Here is a 20038-nt window from a genome sequence, read left to right on the forward strand (position 1 = left end):
CTCAATTCATAATGAAAACAATCCCACTAAAGCAACAATCACTATGTGCAGAAGCCCATTAAGCAAAACGCCAGTCCCGAAACCCTCCTGGAGGTAAAATGATCCATATCCTGTGCGAAGAACTAGGATGAATAGGGATATAATCAGAACAACTTCAACTAAATGATCCCACTCCGTGGAAAATTAACATTCCCAGAATCAACCTAATCACCCTAAAGTTTGGATCCAAACTTCATAACCCATTAGAAACACTAAGAGAAATCCAAAAACCCATCGAAGAATCATACTCAACAAACATTAAAATCTATACAGATGGATCCAAATCTAAAGAGTTAAACAGAACAAGTGCAGCAATAGTGATCGCAGAACACCATACCGAATTTGGTGCCAGGCTTCCGGATGGGCGTTTAATTTACACAGCAGAATTCTGGGCAATAAATGAGAAGCAAAACAATAAGACAACATATGAAACTAGTAACATTGCAACTGGCCCCTAAAACTAGGGCTTATTAAGGTGGCTTACCCCGCTATCAGGTCCTGCGGCACAAAGCGACAATAATTGAATGATATCCAATCAATATTATCTCCCCCTCCAAACTTAAATGCTATAAGGTGGCCCAAGCCCGGTCATCAGGCACACACATACCCTCCTCCCCCCCCCCCCCCCGCGCACAAGGCGAAACTAAAATAAATTACTAACAAACAGACTATAGCTTATTAACACACCACCCGAAAAACCCCAAGTAACAACAAATCAATAATTATCTCATACCAAATGATCCAAATAATAAAAAGGCACAATGGTATTCAAATAAACATCAATAACACTATCGTGGCATCATTCCTCCAACAAACAAGAAACACGACATTCGTGAATAAAAAGTCGCAGAATCATCAGACCTTAAGCGACTTTGGAAGTCGGGACAGAAGCAACCAGCCTATCTCCCGGACTATGCCACAACCCCAGAAGACCAACAACAACTTCCAAATTTGCCTAAATATATAAGTTCTTCCTTTGGATATTGAAGACCTCTTTCGGAAATAGTTCTATCCTCATTGCCCAGACACGATCCTTTACATACCACCATCAAAATTAACGTCTTGAGACTTGAAGAAACACCGTGTCACCCAAAAATACACGGGCGACTAGCACTCAACTGATTGGTACCGATTTGGAAAAACAAGTACTCTAAACACACAAAATTTAAGTATTATTCACGATAGTAAAGAACATTTTAAGATTCGCTGGGTTTGTTTCATTACACAGGTGGTCTACACATTATTGAAATATCTTTTAATTGTCCATCAGAATAACTGCATAGACTTAATTTGATCAAATATATCTTGGCGTTACGGGCTTTTCAGTGGTTCTTCTCTCTCCCAGCGGGTCCCCCGCCTCTCTTCCCTTCCAATACTTAATAGCAACTTAAATGTGTGACGGGGGCCCCGAGTGGCCGAGTGGTCTAAAGCGCTCTCCGTTACGGATCACTGCCATCTCACCTCTGTCTGCGTAGGTTCGAGTCTAGGATTCGGCCAATGTGGGTATGTGAGAAAGCTTGCCAGTAGCTTCTCGTGGGTCGGTGGTTCTTCCCGGGGTTTTCCCGGGTTCTTCCTCCACCATTAATACTAGCCGCAATACATAGCCTATCGTGTGCTGAAAAATGGCGTTAAACCCAACAACAACAACAACAACAAATGTGTGACAGTCGCATATGAAAGCGGAGCAGTAGTGGCATGATTCGTAAAGCCCCGACCAATTAAGCTTCTTGACCACCAAGACTTGACCAGTCGCAAAAGCACTAAGTTTGCGTAAGCGACCCATATTGACTGATTGATTGTTAGAGAGAGCTTTTTAATTTGAATTTGGTACATTGAAAAGAAACCATTAAAGAAATGTGTAGCCTAGATGTTTGTTTGCTCTACCAGCTAATTCCCCAATGTAGCTGCCGCCTACCATACACTGTTACAACAATAATTTCAAACTATTGCCGCTTGCTCTCGTCAAGCTTGCAATATCTGCGGTGGCAGATGAAATTTTATGATTTTTTCAACCTTTCAATTTCGTACTTTTACGTTTCCAAAAATAGTATTATAATATAAATTTGTAACATTGCTAGGCATCAGAAGTATTATCAAAAGTCAGAATTATATCCCTTTACAATCACAGGTAAATTTATCGAGTAGTCACACCTGTCGTGTTAGTAATGCATTGTAAATGTAAACATGGCGGATTGAAATAATAAAAAGTGGTAAGTACAATGACTGTCAGTATTCTTTTATGGAGCTGAAATAAGTTTTTGGGTTTTTTTTTTTTTTGGTGTGAATTGAGGATGACTTGTATTCATATAGTCCACACAACGTGAAAGGATTAGCTTTCAAAGGGTTTAGTTTCACCTGTTTTGGAATATGTTTGTACATTTCGTGACCGCCATTCCCAGATATCCAAAATGAAATTGAAAAATTCAAAAACGAGCAGACAGGTTTATTACATATAAGTTTGACTCTACCCGCGAAGAAGTATACCGTCCCTCAAAATTGAATAAATTGTTTCGGAAACCATTAAACCAATATAAGCTGGAAGATAACTTAGTATTTTTTCTATAAAGTTTTAAAACAAAAAGACCCTGCTACAAATTGATCACACCCCCCCCCCAACAAAAACCCAATGGAAATCAAAAGCGTATACCTTTCCGATACCCTACGTGTGAACAGAGAGCTACAAAAAATTTCTTCCCCAAGAATAATGAAAGCTTGGGATTTTAACACAATTAATAAATTTCAACTGCTGAATTGTAATTAGAAAAACCAAATGAATACAGTCTCCAAATTGTACTGTCACGTTTTTTCACAGGCACTTGATTCAGGGGAAACTAATGTGTACACTCACCATATATGTTATATGGTGAGTGTACACATTAGTTTCCCCAGAATTTTGCCTGTGCATTTTGTTTCAAAAATAGGTCTTTGTAAAGGTTATTCTGCACAGTGCAGCAATGTCATTATGATGTAGCACCAAGCCAGTCAAGATCAAGATTAAATAGTGAAAACGTCGATTTTACATCCTGGCATTTTGGGCTGATCAATGGTTAACAGAGATGAAAACTCATCCATTTTCTTTGTAGCACTCATCAAGTACTGGGTCTAAGCATATAAAACACTGATAATGTGTATAAAGAATAGAAGCAATGTACTTTATTTACTATTAGTAGTAGCAGTGAAACAATGTAGGTAGTAAATTGTCTCACTATTGAAGTAAATGAGAAGCATTGGCATTAGGCACAAAATCTCATCTATTACTTAATATTAAGATGTATTATCCATTTTGTATTACATGTCCAATAGTATTCATTGTCACAATGAATGAGATACCAAAATGTTAAAAATACCCATTGATTGTCTGTAAAGTTCAGTTTTAAAAACCTAGGATTTGTAGGAATAAGTCATGTACAGTTCTTGACAAATTTGAACAAATCTACAGATGAATTTATGCCTAAATATATTAGTTTAATTATAAAGGTATTAAATTGGACAAACTCTGTCACCCGCTGCCTTTATTCCCTGAGCATTTTAAAGGCATTTGTTCTAGTTGTTTAACATTGTATGATACTGATTTTTTAATGTTTCCATTTCAGCATCAATTGACACATACTGGTTGAAAAATATGTAAGTGTAAGACAAAGAAGGTTCTGATTTGTAACCTACACAGTTAATGACAATGACCACGAAGATAGCCCTGGTCCTTCTACTTCTGACTAACTTGCCCTTGACTGAGGAGCAGAGTAATGCCAATTCTCCAAACAATGTTGGACAAAACAATCCAACCACCTATGAAAAATGTAAGTGTCTCTTTAAACTTTATCTCATGCATCACTATTATCTCGCCTACTTTAATGTTAGCAGAACATGTGTATTGCTCATTCCAGCAGCCATGGTTGTTGTTGTAGGGTTTAACACCATTTTTCAGCACACGATAGGCTATACATGGCGGCCAGTATTAATGGTAGAGGAAGAACTCGGGGGGGGGAGGGGGGGCTGGAAAGAACCACCGACACACAAGAAGCTACTGGCAAGCTTTCTCACATACCCACATTAGCTGAATCCGAGACTCGAACCCACGCATACAGAGGTAAGATGGCAGTGATCCGTAATGAAGAGCGCTTTAGACCATTCTGCCACTCTGGGCCCCCAGCAGCCACGGTGGTATTGTATTTTAGGTTGTGGTTAAAAAATTTCAGCATGTTGAAAAATCGTAAACTTTTGGGAGGGATAGCTGTCATGCTTGTGCATATTGTTGGATCGGTAATCTTTGCTCTTTCATTCTCATGCGAATACCTTCTGTCTAACCCACTAGCAGGGTCAAGGTCATTTGAAATTTTTGGTTAAGTTTTTCTGTATAAGTTTTGAAGGTCCCAAACCTATGGAGTGAATTTTATCATAATGTGACTGTGGAATCAAACACATCCCAGTAAATTCATACACATGTGCCCTTTATTTACCTCACAGAACAGGTCAAAGGCCATTTGAAAAATAGAACATCTCTATCACACAGGCGAGCAGACAAATTCTTGTGCATCTTAAGATATGTTTATTGTAACATTGGCAAGGTATGGAAATGTGATCACAAAGTCATCAGCACTATTGCCTTAGTTCATATAGTCATTGTGGTTTCAATATTATAAATACAGTCAAACCTGTTTTTAGTTGTCACTCATGGGAAAAGGCAAAGCTGGTTGCAGTCTGATTAAAGCCGGTTGCAGTCTGATTAAAATCAGATCTCCACAGTCCTAAGTGGAGATTAGACAAACACCAATAAAAGAGACGTGTGAACCCTTATGACATTGCCATAACCCTTATGACATTGCCATAGCACACATTATGGAAATATGATTGTTTCTGGTAAAATCCAGATACTGGCTTGTCTGTGTTTGATTTGGATACAGGTTTCATATCAGATTCATTGGAGTTGGTTGGGGAGCCAGATTAACTTTACATGAGTACCTTGGATAATTTAAACTGCATTTTGTGATGCAAAATTTCTGAATGATCAAGCTTTTGCTTATTTTGTCTTAAATTGCATCCAGGTCAAGACAAAATGGACATTACACTGTAGTGGAAACTCCCTCAGCTGCATTACCCCAAGTCTCACTATATCTGGTTCTGTTGGATAGGTCTTTGTATTTGGAGTGATATACTGCTGAATCTGTCTGACGACTGGCACTCCAGAGTGTGACAGATTTCTACCCCAGCGGGATACCATCTTATTCTTGGCTTCTTGTTGTCAACTGGGTGTCCTGTGGTCGTCAATTGTGAAATCGACTGAGCCACTGGGTTGTTAACTGGGTTGCTAATTCACTGAGTCAGAGAATTGCTGACATTGTTGCTGACTTGGTCACAGAGTTGCAGACTGGGATGCCAACTGGCTCACAGAGTCATGTCGCTGACTTGGTCACAGAGTCGTCTACTGTGTTGCTCATCATTACTTGATCAAGATCGACAGAGAGAGTGTGATGAACTGTGCGAAATGATGAGAAGAGTTATCTTCAGTTAAAATGTGTATTGTTGCAAGAGTTCCACGTTTCTTGGAAAAAGCCTTGTAGCACCTGTATCCTGGTCGAAGAAAGACCTTGTCCCTACACTTTTTAAATTCCCTGGCCTGGCCCTTTCCTGTCTAGCAAACTCTGATCAAATGTGCTAGCTCTGGCAGGTTGTTAATACTGTTTCACTTGCAAGGGGACATGTTCCAACAATACCACTTCATAACACACCACCAGTGGGGGCACCCAAGTGGTCTAAAGTGCTCACTGTTACAGATCATTGCCATCTTACCTCTATCTGCGTGGGTTCGAACCTTGGGTTCAGCTAGTGTGGTTATGTGAGAAAGCTTACCAGTAGCTTCTCATGGGTCGGTGGTTCTTTCCGGAGTTTTCCCTGGTTCTTCCTCCACCATTTATATTGGCTGCCATTTTTAGCCTATCTTGTGCTAAAAAAATGTCGTTAAACCCTACAACAACAACACGTCACCATTGCAGCCACAGTTGGCACATGTATATACCCAAGCGAAATTACATGACGCAAAAAGTGAGGCAAAGCCCACTAACATTTGAAATCAATCATAAACTTTAACAAAATGAAAATTAATCCATGGGTTTTTCTTATTACTACACTATACATTAGGACAAGAATTATGTTTATTGGAAATCATGTCTCGATTGGTGTATGTCAGATGGTGAGAAAGATGATTGTAGTCTTTTTTGTCCCAAATGACATTTCAGTTTTTTACATCAGGCTGAGAGATAGCAAGAAGCCATAAACTTTACAGACCTTTTAGTTGAACTCAATGTTTACCATCACTGCATCAGTATTGAATCATACTTCTGGACTTTGAAATACATATTATCCAGCATGACAATAGCAGTACATTATATTTTGTTACATATTACTGAAAACTGGTCCAACTTATGGAAAAAAATTGGCAGCCTTATTGAGAAGGTCTTGTTAGGGTTGGCAGGTCTGATAAAAAGTCATGTTCTGATGACCTTGTCATTCACCAATCAAATCATACTATCACCTGTTCACAACAGCCATTTTAATTTCCTCCTGAAAAATTTCTGATAAAAATGTTATGTATGTAACGGTCACCTGTCTTTAATGATCAGTGGCCAGGTGCTTCCTAACCAGGCCTATGCAAACAAAATTTTTGCTTCATGAGGAAGGCATTAATGATCAAACATTTCTTATCTTGCTTGTATCATAGCCCCCCCAGTCATGCTGAGTGTAGCAATGCAAACATGTCAGTATGTTAATTTTGAAAATGAGGCAGTTTTTATCATTAGCATAGAGGGTCCAAGCATTTCATTTGCCAGATCATGGGAAAATAAGTTGTTACTGCAGCAGAAATGGAAATCACCTTTTGTGCCAGTGTGACAGGTATAGTTAGACATATCTGCCTGTGAATTAAAGGTATTTCTTAAGGAAAAAATGTTTATCTTTGAAAAGACATACAAATTACATCCCTTGTCAATAATGTCAGGGGTCTTTCAATATACAAAATGTGTCTGTGAAGGCAGGTGACATTTTGGTCTATATGTCACAATGAATAGCCATATGGTTTCTCTGATTTTCTGTTCATTACAGGCTTCTCATGTAAGCGGTCTTTTGATCTTGCTGTGTCAACAACTGACTATCAGTAATCCACCAGATATTGTTTTTATAGGGTGAACAAAGTAAGATCAGTGTATATTTTAAAGCTGCATCTTAATTTCATTAATAGGATGGATTAAAGTGAGCAGGATAGAGTAAATTTGTGTGGAACATAAAAATGTGAGCGAGTCAACATATACTTTTGATTATTATTCTTTTGTACAGTGCACAAAACACAATCTTGATAATGTAATAATAATAATAATATTCACTGCATGGCACCTGTTCAAATATAATTACTTTTAAAATGTAAACCTGTGTTCAGAAGTCACCTGTGTGCAATGTCCAGTTCAATCACATTAAAACAGATCTCTGCAGCCATAAATGGAGATCTGACAGATACTAATAAAAGTTCAAGTTTTGGTGACCTTGTGAATTTCCAGTTCACTTATTTTTAGTATCCTGTCAGATAAATCTTTGCAAATTCATGTTAGGGAGATTTACTGTTTGTAACAATATGTTCTGAATGACGTGTTACTTTCAGAAATCTGAAAGCTGTGATTTGATTGGTGAATGACAAGGTCATCAGAACATGACTTTTTATCAGAGACTTTAGGGTAAAAATGACCTAATTCACCTTTCATGTGAAGGAGTAGAACAGCTTGTCGAAAACATAGTCACCAGAACAATTCCAGTGATATAGCTTTCAGAAGAAAAATCAGAAACTCACAACAAAGTCAAAACTTTGTGAAGAAAAGTAAACGGTTCCAGTGTTTTGGACATTTAGGTATAAATCTGTGTAGTAAAATAAACCATACTGTTGCTGATAAGGAATTTATATGCTGGGTATGTTCTGGAGTAAGCCATAAATGAACTGTGCATGAGAATGGGTCTGAAAACAGTAAAAATGATAAAAATGACAGCAATACAATCTAAATATACGTAGAAACATAACAATCAATGTAAATGTTTGTAAAAATCGTTATGTCTCCTTAAGTGCCCAGAATAATCACTGCAATCCTGTTAAACTTATGCATTTAGGAATTTCAGGAAAAGGTGTCAAATTAATATAGGTCATACAAATGTTCAGTGCATCAGAGGAAAAATGGATCACGTTAAACTAATGTTAACTTCTCCAGATAACAATGTACATTTGCTTAGCATCTCAGAAACAGAATTGATTTAAATTCAAACCTAATAATTTTATCTACATTAATGGGCATGACTTCACAGTTTTAGTATGTGAGAAAGCTTGCCAGTAGCTTCTCGTGGGTCGGTGGTTCTTTCCGGGGTTTCCCGGGTTCTTCCTCCACCATTAATACTGGCCGCCATGTATAGCCTATCGTGTGCTGAAAAATGGCGTTAAACCCTACAACAACAACAACAACAACAACATCACAGTTTGCAGAGACAGGAAGGCTGGAGGTGGGGGACTCCTAACATATGTCAAAAATAGTAAAGTTTACAAAAGAATGTATCATGATTCAGAAAGGGTTGAATCCATATGGATTCAGATCTCCCCAGAAAAAGCCAAACCCAGTTTTGTGGGTTTCATGTGTCCATCCTGAAATGTTGACAGGAATGAAGATTTTAAATAGAGAAAGTTATGAATGAAGAGAAAGAATTTTACATATTAGGTGACATAAATAGGGACCTCCTGAATTAACAAATCAAGAAACATTGGTTGGATTTTGTTGAACCTTTTGCGATTTTGTGATTAGTCATTGAACCCACTAGGGTAACATCCAATTCAGAAATACTTATGGACCATATATACACAAATACTTAAGGAAATGTTTCAAGATTTTCTTTTCCAAAAATTGGTTTAATTAATCATTTTACAATTTGTCTCAAAAGAATATAACAGTAATCAGGTGAAAAGAATATTCGTAAGTCTATGACATAACGGGTCTTTCAAAAGTTTCAGTAGTGAAAATTTGTTAAAGGATTTAGGGTGAATCACCTGGATACTATCAACAATTTGGATGATACTGAAGATATCATATGTACTTAATCTGACTTGCTTTTGGAAGTTGTTAAATAAATATGTACCTTTCAAGACATAGAGTTAACAATGACCATCAACCTTGCTGGGTCACCAGAAATGTTTGATTCTTTGAAAAGATGAGATCATTTGAAATCAGTAGGCAACGAAGATGAATACAAAATCTGGAGAAATAAAAGTAGGCAAAATGATCAACAAGCAAAGAGAAACCACTACCAAAAATCCTTGATGATACACACACACCCCAACACACAAAACAATATCTGGAAAATGTTTAAGGAATTTGGAGCAGGAAAGTACTAAAATACAACAGATATGTCATCCCTAATTAATGATGGAAACCATGTTTATTATCAATGCAAATATTTTCAAAAAGTTGTTTGTAAACATTGCCTCCAAGTTATACTCTGATCATCCAAAACTATAAAGTTTCTGTGTCACAAAACTTCCAAATGGTACTAAATTTGAAATCCTGTAAGCAAGTTCAAGAGTTTCTTGTGAATTACTAAAAACATGGAAGTTTCTAAATTTACAGGACTAGACATGATATGTCCAAGACTTCTTAAGGCATCAGCAATTACTGATAGTATTACCTTTCTGTGTTGTCACATTTTGAGAACAAGTCAATATCCCCAATCATGGAAAACTGTCAAAGCCTGATCAAAAGATGTTGTCAATAACTATAGACCAATATCAGCTCTTCCATCACTTTCCAAATTACTGGTACTAGAAAAGCCTGTACACAGTTCTTCTTTAACAATCTCAACAATCCCAATCTTCTTCATGAAATTCATTTTTGCTTTCAAAAAGATCATTTTTTTTTACATGTCTTTCATGCATTGGTAATACTCTGTAAAAGTGTAATACTCCCCATATTATATTACAGTAGTCAAGATGGGGTTGAATGTAACTTTTGAAAAAAGTAACTATTTAATGTAAGAAGGCCTTAATCTTCTTTAGAAGCCAAGATGAGAATGTATTTTCTTTGAAATGTAATTTATATGATGAGACCACTGCAAGTTATTATCTACAAATATTCCAAGAATTCTATCTACAGATATTCCAAGATTTCTGTCTACAAATATTCCAAGATTTCTATCTACAAATATTCCAAGATTTCATCTACAAATATTCCAAGAATTCTGTCTACAAATATTCCAAGATTTCTATCAAAACACATCATTTTCAGATTAGTGTTATCATAGAGAACATGCAGCATTTTAAGTTTGCAATCTTGCTCTTTTCTGCTGTATAGTCATCAGCAAGACTTTTGTTATGTCTGAATTGAAGATCTTACCATTTTTCTTGCACCATATTTGCAGTCTTTCGAGAGCAGTTTGAAGGTTTTTTTTTCAACTTCAGCTTAGTTGCTGTGAGCATCAAAGTAGTGTTGCCAGCATATGTCAGTTGATGAGACTGCATTTCCTAGTTTGGGGGGCAGGTCATTTATGAACAGAACAAATAGCAAGGGCCCCAACATAAATTCTTATGGCACTCCGCAACTTATCATTTCCGTTTCAGATAAGTGTCCACTTAATGTTGCCAGATGATACCCATTGCTCAAATAGAATGTCAGCCACTTAGGAACATCTTCACTCATTGATAGATTTTTAACTTTTAAAGAATTTCATGACCTACTAGATTGAAAGCCTTTAAAAAACCAATCATAATTAAAGGAAGAATTATGAATAGCAAAAGGTCCATTAGAATCATTAGTACCAACTAACTTTCCTTGATCATAGGCTTTCATCCACTTGTCAGTCATAGAGATAACCTAAATGACTGCATCAGTTTCTTTTTAAATATAAAAGCATTACTAAGCAGCAATTTAATTTATGAAATGAAAATATTATAAAAATATTTGAAAAAGTAATTAGGTCTTCAAATTAATATACATGTACTGGCTGCATGGTAGTTATGGTTACCAAACAAATTTAGATTAAAATTTGGATTACTTCTAGCATATCTTTTCTAAATAGATTAAGTTCAGTAACTTATTCTATTTAGTTAAAGGTAAAGTTATATTTTGGTACAAATTTACTTAAACCCGATGGATGGATTCATTGCATTTATAATAGAAAATGAATTGGAGATACTTTGTAAAAATTTCCATATCAAATTGATTTACTTGTAGTCAACCTGGACAGCCCATCAACATGTACAGGAGTTCCACGGTTTGTTCGTTCTGACAGAATTTTTAGTATTACCAGCGGTGGAGATAGCAAGAACACAGCTACACCCACCTCCTGTCAACTGACACTCACCATCGACTCGGCCAGAGAACCCATGGTCTTCAAATTGACTATAGTCAAGTCTACGATCAGAGACGCAACTGTTCAATTCATCATATATGATGGAGAAATGAGTGGCCGAAAACTGGTAGGATGTAATCATTAATATTATTATCAGTTACTGTCATAAGAAAATTATTACTTCTTTGGGTTAAGTTTTATTTTAGGGTTTTATCAGCCACTTTGTTATCCTTACCCAACAAAGTTAGCAGGGGATATAGAAACCAGTTTCATCTGTCCATCACACTTTAGTTTCTGGAGCATAACTCTACAACTGTTCAAGATACCTCAATGAAACTTGGTTGATAAAGGAGATTACTGTTTACATTTGCCTGTTACTTTTACCAGTTCTTTAGTTTTAATGTTTTATTCACCCATTTTCTGTCCATTCATCTATCATCCACACTACTGATTGAAAGGATTGAAAGGAAAAACTCCCAAACTGCAAATGTTGGTACACATATTAGACTAATGATCCAAATGTACCTTTTGCTATTCACAATTCTTCCTTTACTGTATGCATTGTCAGGCACAAAATATTTGGAAAGAGACATGTGATGTCTATATATTTATAAACAATCACATCATGGACATGTCATTAAATGACATGCATTATAATAACTATCTCATTTATAATAGATCTGAATTATTCCCGAGTCTCCAATGAAAACTGAATTAGTGGAATCAAAATATAGAGACAAACAGTTTTATATACAGTTTTATATTTATAATTGCTACGTGTGTATACAGCATATAAAGTATTTTATATAACAAATCTTTATACAATTTTGTATCGTGTCTTAGTATTAAGACCTTTGGGATACAAAGTATTTAACTGATGAATCATAAAACATTCTTCAATCAGTCTCTACATCTCTCCATGCATAGTATTGATTGGCATCACAGTATTGATTGGCGTAGAAGAAAAATGTATAGAGTGATTATTGGTATTAAATGTATTGAAACATTAAGAGTAGAACTAACAATACGTAACAATTTTTATATGAAAGTGGTTAAGTGTTTGTCCAATATAATGCATGTTACATTTTTTACATTAATTCACTTGATATGCAGTCAGTGTTATAATGTAGAGAAAACAGTTCTTTCATATTCGAGCTACTAAAATAGTACCGGTACTTTCTGTAATATTTGTACATGGAGGGCACTGATATCTGTTACACTTAGATGATGAAAAATATCTTTTTATTTTTTTCTGTCAATTTAGTTCTGATAAAGGAAATCTTGCAGATTCCCAAGTCTTGCATAAGTGAGAATTGGCTTGCTTTTGTGCATTGTTTTAAAGCTTTTTTATTTGATAAATTGAGGAGACTACAGTTATTAATTGTAAGGCCTATATTTGGTAATGAAGGCTTATATTGTATTAAAAAAGAAATTACACATTTTGTTTTGTACATTCTACAGTTTTTAAAATTTCGTTTTGAGTATGAATATGGCTTTTTTCAAAGCAGAATCAATTACATGCATAGGACAGTTACTGCTTTGGAAATGTGTTTTTAATTCATTCAAAGAATTTTGTAATTGACAATCATCTGAATAATATGCATCTTTTTGTCAGGTTATAAGGTATACCATTTTTACATGACCTTTGATAATTAGAAGAATACACCACATACTAGTAGTTACAGGTTTCTTTGTTTATTCAAGAAATTAAAAAAACAGGTCAAGAACAAGATTATGGAGTTATTAATTTCTGAAATAAATATTCACATTTCCAGGGTTATATGCCTTGAATCAATCAGACTGCATTATGACTTTATACATTTTTCTTGTCCACTAAGATAACCATGTCCACTGTTTTGATGGACAATCATATATGCTTGTGATAGGTGTTGTTACCATAATCACTGATGTTATCAGCCAATCAGATGAGGACTTTTATTTTGATGTTTGGGAGTCTGAGCAGTATGTTGTTTTTGTGCAGTTTGCCATTTTCAGCACAAGATAGGCTATGCATGGCGGTCAGTATTAATGGTGGAGGAAGAACCACTGACCCACGAGAAGCTACTGGCAAGCTTTCTCACATACCCATATTAGGCGAATCCTAGACTCGAACCCACACAGACAGATGTAAGATGGCAGTGATCCGTAATAAAACTCTTAAACTGATTATGATATCCCTGTGAAGGCTGATGGTGTAGATGTGCCTATTGCTATTGACAATTCTTTATCTTGTAATTTTTTCATCAGTTTTCTTTAAATTTATCCATCCACAGTTCACACTTTTCCTTGAAGCACACTCATGATGCCTATCACTTCACTGTGTACTTATTGAATACAAACTTCTTCTATATGAAATCTTTGACAGTCCCTTCGATCTCCTAGCAGACATTTTGGCAGGGTATGAAATAACAATAGCTCAAGCTTCCTGTCATTATTTATTAGCTCTAAGTGGAAGAGTAATTTTATTTTCTTCAATATGGAGTTCTCTGTAGGTTTTAGAAATTGGATGCCAAGGACCACCTTTCTCCAGAAAGTAAATGTTGAGTATGTAGAGAAAACAGAGCCCTGGAATAGAAAGTAAAGGTCCTGAAATCAGAGAATCTCACTTTACCTAGAGGTTGATATTATAATCAACATTCTTCACTCCCAAACTAGATGAATTTCAGCATATAAAATGTAGAGCCCAACCCTTCATGTGCATCATTGGACAAAACTACTTACTAGCAGCATTGTCTGGTATACAATACCGTATGATAAAGTTTGGATGGGGGGTGGGGAACAAACAGTATCATCATCTAGCTCATTGACTGCTTGACCCCTTGACTATCAGTTCTGATTCTAATGCTATAGATAACAAAACCATAGCATTTGGGTTTCATAGTGGAGAAATTGAATACTGTGTAGTAAATACTTGTTCATTAAAGCAGTACTCTAGGAGTTTCTTATAAGCCTCAAAGTTTAATGATTTCTTTTTCATATCACCCTCAGTAACTGTTGCCATTTTCATTGGATTAACTTGAATGGTTCTCAGATTATTTAAACACACATACACATAGACAGGAGTGATTATAGAACCTCTCCATTGGTTATGTTAATGACTGAGACCTATCGTATATTTGCCAAAATGTACATCTTAAAATCTTTATTTTAAACAAGAATTGTGTGAAATGCTTTTTGTTTTCATTCTCAGCAGTTAGATTTGAGAAAATAATTACCAGTTTCTCTTTTATTTAACAGCTTGGTTTTAATGCTAACCAAGGTCCACCTACAGGGGCGGGATATTTCTTTACTACTGGACAGGTTGTGACATTTCAGCTGACAAGGAGGGAGATGGATTTCAACTATGACATAGAAATTGTAGCAGAACCAATCAAAAGTAAGAGTAACACTAGAGCAGTTTGCATTTTTCTTAGGAATCACAGTATTATCACACAGATACAATGCAGATAAATTTACTTGTATCTGTAAAAGGAATATGAAATTACATTAGTTGTAATATCATATCCATTTTCCATATAGCAAATATTTTCAGGAATCAGGATTCCAATGCAGTGGTGTAGCAACCATCCAAGCACCCTGTGGAGGCCCAACAGTCCCATCAAATAACTTCTTTTTTAATTGTGAGGGAGGCCCCAAAATTCAGTAAAGGGAGGGGCAGAATTTTTTTGCTATGCCACTGTTCCAGGGTATGCATGGGGATGTTATTCTGGCAAAATACTGCACATTTCATCTAAATACACCTAAAAAGCCAAGTTTTCATGTCATCATCCCCTCCCCATTTGCCTTAATACAATGCATTAATAATCTATGTCAATTTTTGTGTCAGTTATCTCTTCATAATGACAGGTAGAGAGAAGAACAGGTTTTATTCATTTTGCAGACCAAGAATAACACACATGTTGAATAGGCTTCCTGTTACAAAATTTCTGCGAGATATTCGCACATGATCCTTGAAAAAATTAGTAAAAGTTAAACGTTGCCTGCCCAGTTGGAAGCAAACTCTGCCTCATCAGATACATGAAGTCTTAGTACATTTATACATCATTTCATCCAATAAATAAATGAAAGGAGGATTTCTGCCACGGAAACAGTTGCTGATTTTCGACTGTTTTCAAGGTTGCTATAGTCAAAACAATTTTGTTAAAAATAACTATTATACAACAGCAGTAGTTAAGTAAAGTAAACAACTTTTAATATTTTTTTAATAGTTTTAATAGTATTTAATCAATGTTTAATTGTCTGACATGGAAATATGCATAAACAGAGGTGTAAATTAACTGTTTTGACTTTCTACACTTGCTTCTTGTTATTTTTGCCAATTTCACCCTTTTCTGTCTGGACAGAGAAGCCATTTCATCTAAATATTAGAGTCCAGCATGTACCCTGCCATTTGGTTTTAGACATTTACATTTGAAAGAGAAATCCATTATCACAACACTTTTCTGCTGCCTGTTTTTAAATGTTGCAAAGATTAATTTTGTAGTTACACAGTAAATTTTCCTGTCAATCATCTGAGCTTTTATCCTAAAATGTCTCTGATGTATCTTACAACAAATCCCTAAAACTTTAGCAATGTTTTGCCCTTGATGGATAGAAGCATGACTTTCATCGCTCTTTCTTAAGTATGTGTGTAAAATAAAGAGCTCAAATCCATCCTGATCATTGAATTATTGCTTGGTTCCCTTTGTAATACATAGTTTAATCTGTAACTTAAAATTTATTGGTGAAAATCCCCCTTGCCTTTTGCAATCAATGTATTTGAAGTGCTGTAATGCGTCAAAAAGTGACAGGTTATGGCTGACTGTTTTTTTAATCTCAGGTTATAATTATGTGTACAGTGTTAGTTATATTTCATTAATAATTTTGACGAATTAACTTTCGGAAACTATCTTGCCACCTTTGCATCAGCTACCTGATACAGATCAAGCCTGATCAGCTGTATTTCATGAGATGCTTACAGAGACCTAATAAAGAAACAAAAAGATGAAATAAAATTGTCAGAAAAGATTGTAACAGTGTCAGGTTATCCTAGACACATCTTTGCAAGACCTATATTTGACCTTTTTTGATGTTATTGGAACCAGCAAGTGCTGCTGGGTAATGTACGTTATCGGTTAATTTGTGGCTATCAAGCACAAAATGGATCCTATCAAAACTTGTCATGCATGACAGAGTCTTGTATCAAGTGTAGCAAAAGCTGTCTTTGTCAAACATGAAAGTTACAAATTTATGAAACACGTGATGTGCGTTTTTTTAGAGATTCCCCAAGCCATTGATACATCACATGAAGAGATGTGTTTTTATTTGAAAAAATTGAAGAATCTACATGAATGTACATAAGTGTTTACCACTAAGCAACCAATACATGGGAACAAAAGTCATTACAATACATGGGAACAAAGGTCATTACAGTACATGGGAACAAAGGTCATTACAACACATGGGAACAAAGGTCATTACAGTACATGGGAACAAAGGTCATTACAATACATGGGAACAAAGGTCATTACAGTACATGGGAACAAAGGTCATTACAACACATTGGAGTCACTCAGTGCAACTTATTTATTTTACATCATTTTGGAAATAGACTATAGCATGTAAATGCACTTTAAATTATAAAGAACCATGCTGTTTAGACATAACAGGGTAGAGACAGATGTGTTGGCCTATCCAGTCAGCACTAATAAAAAGCTATGATAATAATTTGGAGCATCTGTTACCTATGTTACCTACAATATCAAGTTTTGCTTTTTCGATTTCATTATTATTTTCTAATTTTTGTATACTTGTATTGCATATTTATTGTTTGTTTTGGTCTCTAATTAATCAAATATTCAGAATTTTTTGAAAAGTCAGAATTTATTCTAAACCAAATTAGTCAGTATCAGTTTAAGTTTTTTAACTTGATTGATACATGCACAGTACACTTTAATTGAGGTGAAACAATTGATCAATACATTGAGGCATCTGTATATTTGCCATTTTGATACACGTCAATATACAAGGCAAAAGAATTGATAAAAATGATACTTACTTTATAAACGTTACATAAGTCTTCAGCAGTCAGTTAGTCATTTGCCTTTTCATTTTTAAATGACAAGTTCATTGGGCCAAACTGTTGCTGTAGTTTAGTTTTTTTTGTATATAGGGTGAAGGATTCAGCTGTTAGTCATCACCATTCCGTCATCCAGACCTGTTCTAGATACAAGTTTCCTTGTACAAGGAAATTGTATTATTTCTTATGTTTTATAAATAATACCATAATATCTTCAGAATTGAATTGAAGACATGAAATTAGTTCGAGAAGAACAAAAATGTTTTCTTAAAAGTAATATTCAAATTTGAAATTCGTTTCTTTTTATATGAGACTAAACTAGCAGTTCAGGTTTTGAACCAGTGATAGAACTTGTGATAAGTCTTAACTACTAAGACATTTGTGATGCTTTCATGCAGTGTACCACAAACAGTGGCTTTAAATATGAAGTCTCTTGTATAAAGAAATATAACCAGTTGAGCTAAACCATCAATCTCTGTCAGTCAGATGCTTATCTGCATTATGCATATCATAGGTATAGGGCTGAATTCATAACAAGGAACATGATGGGTGCATAGACTTGTAAAATTTGGTACTATTTCAACATGTCTTTCATGATTGAGTGCACTATAAATTGCTGTGCCCCTTTGGCAATCTATGTTTGTCAGATGCTCATCTACATTATGTATGCCATAGATATAGGGCTGAATTCATAACAAGGAAATTTTGGTACAACTATTTCAGCACCATATTGTGTGGACATGTCTTTCATGTTTGACTGCACTAAAACTTTTGGCACAAAAATGTGGCATAGATTGAACCCAGATGAAATCTTTGGCAACACCTGGTAAAATTGATCCTTAATAAGAACAAGATGAGAATTAGGTGTCAGTGTACTTTGCAGTGATGAAATAAATGCATATGATCAAGCATTAAAACTTGTGACCATCACAAGTATTGATACAAATCTGTTTCCTTGCTAAATGTATCAAATTGCTTTTCAAAACAGTGATATTTATGGTATGTGATTTATTAGTTTTGGTGAAAAATACATCGCAAACAATATGCAAGTTGTTTTTATATATTAATATTGAAAGATTATAAATTATTTTCTAGCGGACTACGTCAACAACAAAGACTGTGATCCTGCAACTGGTTATGGCTGTGATACCTATGGCTATACATACAGACTTCTAGGTACCAAGGAAATAATTGGGATTGTTGGAGGCGCTTTTGCACTGGTTGTATTAGTTGTGGTAGTTGTTGTAATCTGTTGCTATAGAAAACAGCGAGGCTTGAACAAGCAATGGAAACAGGATCAGCTAGGTTCTATTAATACTGCAGCAAGCATACACAGTTTTAATGGGTCTGCTCCCACAGACAAGAAATCCAAAGGGATGTGGACCTCAGAATCATCAAAGAATGGCTTTGCATCTAGCAGACGATCTCCAGTGTTGTCAAGGTCCAGAATGTCCCGTCACAGTGAAGAAGATGACAGTGTTTTTGAGAGTGAGTCTAAGTAGGGCTTTAATTTAGCCATTTGGCATGTTCTTCCTTTAGAGGACAATACTGCGTGCATATTGGTACTTGTGACCAGAAATATGGTTCCACCAGAATCGCCCTTCAGATGTCTTGTTTCACCTGAATTCTAGACAAGAATCAATGTCTTTTAAGCATGAATAAGGTTACGAATAGGAGTGAAATGGTTCATCGATATATTGATGCATCAATACTTTTGCTGAAACAATACACATATCGATACAAGAGACGTAGAATCGATACAAAACAATACTTACCATATGCATGTTATTTTAGTCTTCACTATAGTCGCAAATTATTATTATTAGTTGCCTTGTTGTTCTGTAAAATTAAAATCTATCTGAAACAGCATTTGCAGTCACAGGCACTCAAGATTATTAGTAAAAACAAAAAAGATTATTTGAGAATACCCACTTGCCATCTACAAGTTAACACAACGTGACATGGTTCATAATCCCCTCCCCCATTCCATGCTAATTAGTTTAACCCTTTACCTCATACAAGCGTCTTTGGACGCCTCTACTCCATTCGCATGGAAGCGCCTTTTGACGCCTCTGCAAGATTCGCATAGAAGCGCCTTTTGACGCCTGCTGTAAACATCAGCCATTTTGAGCTAGTTTTCGTAGCGCCACCTTCGGGGAAAACCCCCCATTACATGCTACATTCATTTCTGCGAATGACAATTATGTCAGATCACGTGGTCGCTATTCATGCACTGGTCGATATCTGCTATTTAAAGTAACTGGGTCGTAATCTCCACTCTCCAAAATGGCAGCCGCGGATTTCATTCAGTACATACGAAGTTTTCACGATTAGAATAACAACCACGAAAGATTCAATAAATTAGGTAAAGGCTCTGATATTAATGTAGGCAGCAATTAGTTTTTATAAATTATCAAATTCAGATGACTTAGTGATATAGACGCACACGAAAACCTTGTAAATTTCAAGTATCGGAAATGGCAGCTATGGTTGGTCACGCGGCCTCACAGACATGACGGTGAACGAGTTCTCTCAAGATTTTGAAGCACATACAAAAATTCTTCTGTGGAAAATAATTACACA

At 35.6% G+C, this 20038-nt stretch overlaps 1 protein-coding gene across 1 annotated transcript in view; it reads left to right on the forward strand.

Moving 5' to 3' along the window:
- The first annotated feature begins 2199 nt into the window (after positions 1–2199).
- LOC149788978 (uncharacterized) overlaps positions 2200–20038 on the forward strand; it is a 29716-nt gene continuing 11877 nt past the window's right edge. The window contains exons 1-5 of the mRNA XM_089975133.1: positions 2200–2249; positions 3633–3836; positions 11280–11524; positions 14635–14773; positions 18551–18943. Coding sequence (XP_089831259.1) covers positions 3710–3836; positions 11280–11524; positions 14635–14773; positions 18551–18943 — 904 coding nt within the window. The 5' untranslated portion in view covers positions 2200–2249; positions 3633–3709. The remainder of the gene's footprint in view (positions 2250–3632; positions 3837–11279; positions 11525–14634; positions 14774–18550; positions 18944–20038) is intronic.

Source organism: Sinohyriopsis cumingii, chromosome 11 (assembly GCF_028554795.1).
Source record: "Sinohyriopsis cumingii isolate HCF-2022 chromosome 11, ASM2855479v2, whole genome shotgun sequence".
NCBI lineage: Eukaryota > Metazoa > Mollusca > Bivalvia > Unionida > Unionidae > Sinohyriopsis > Sinohyriopsis cumingii.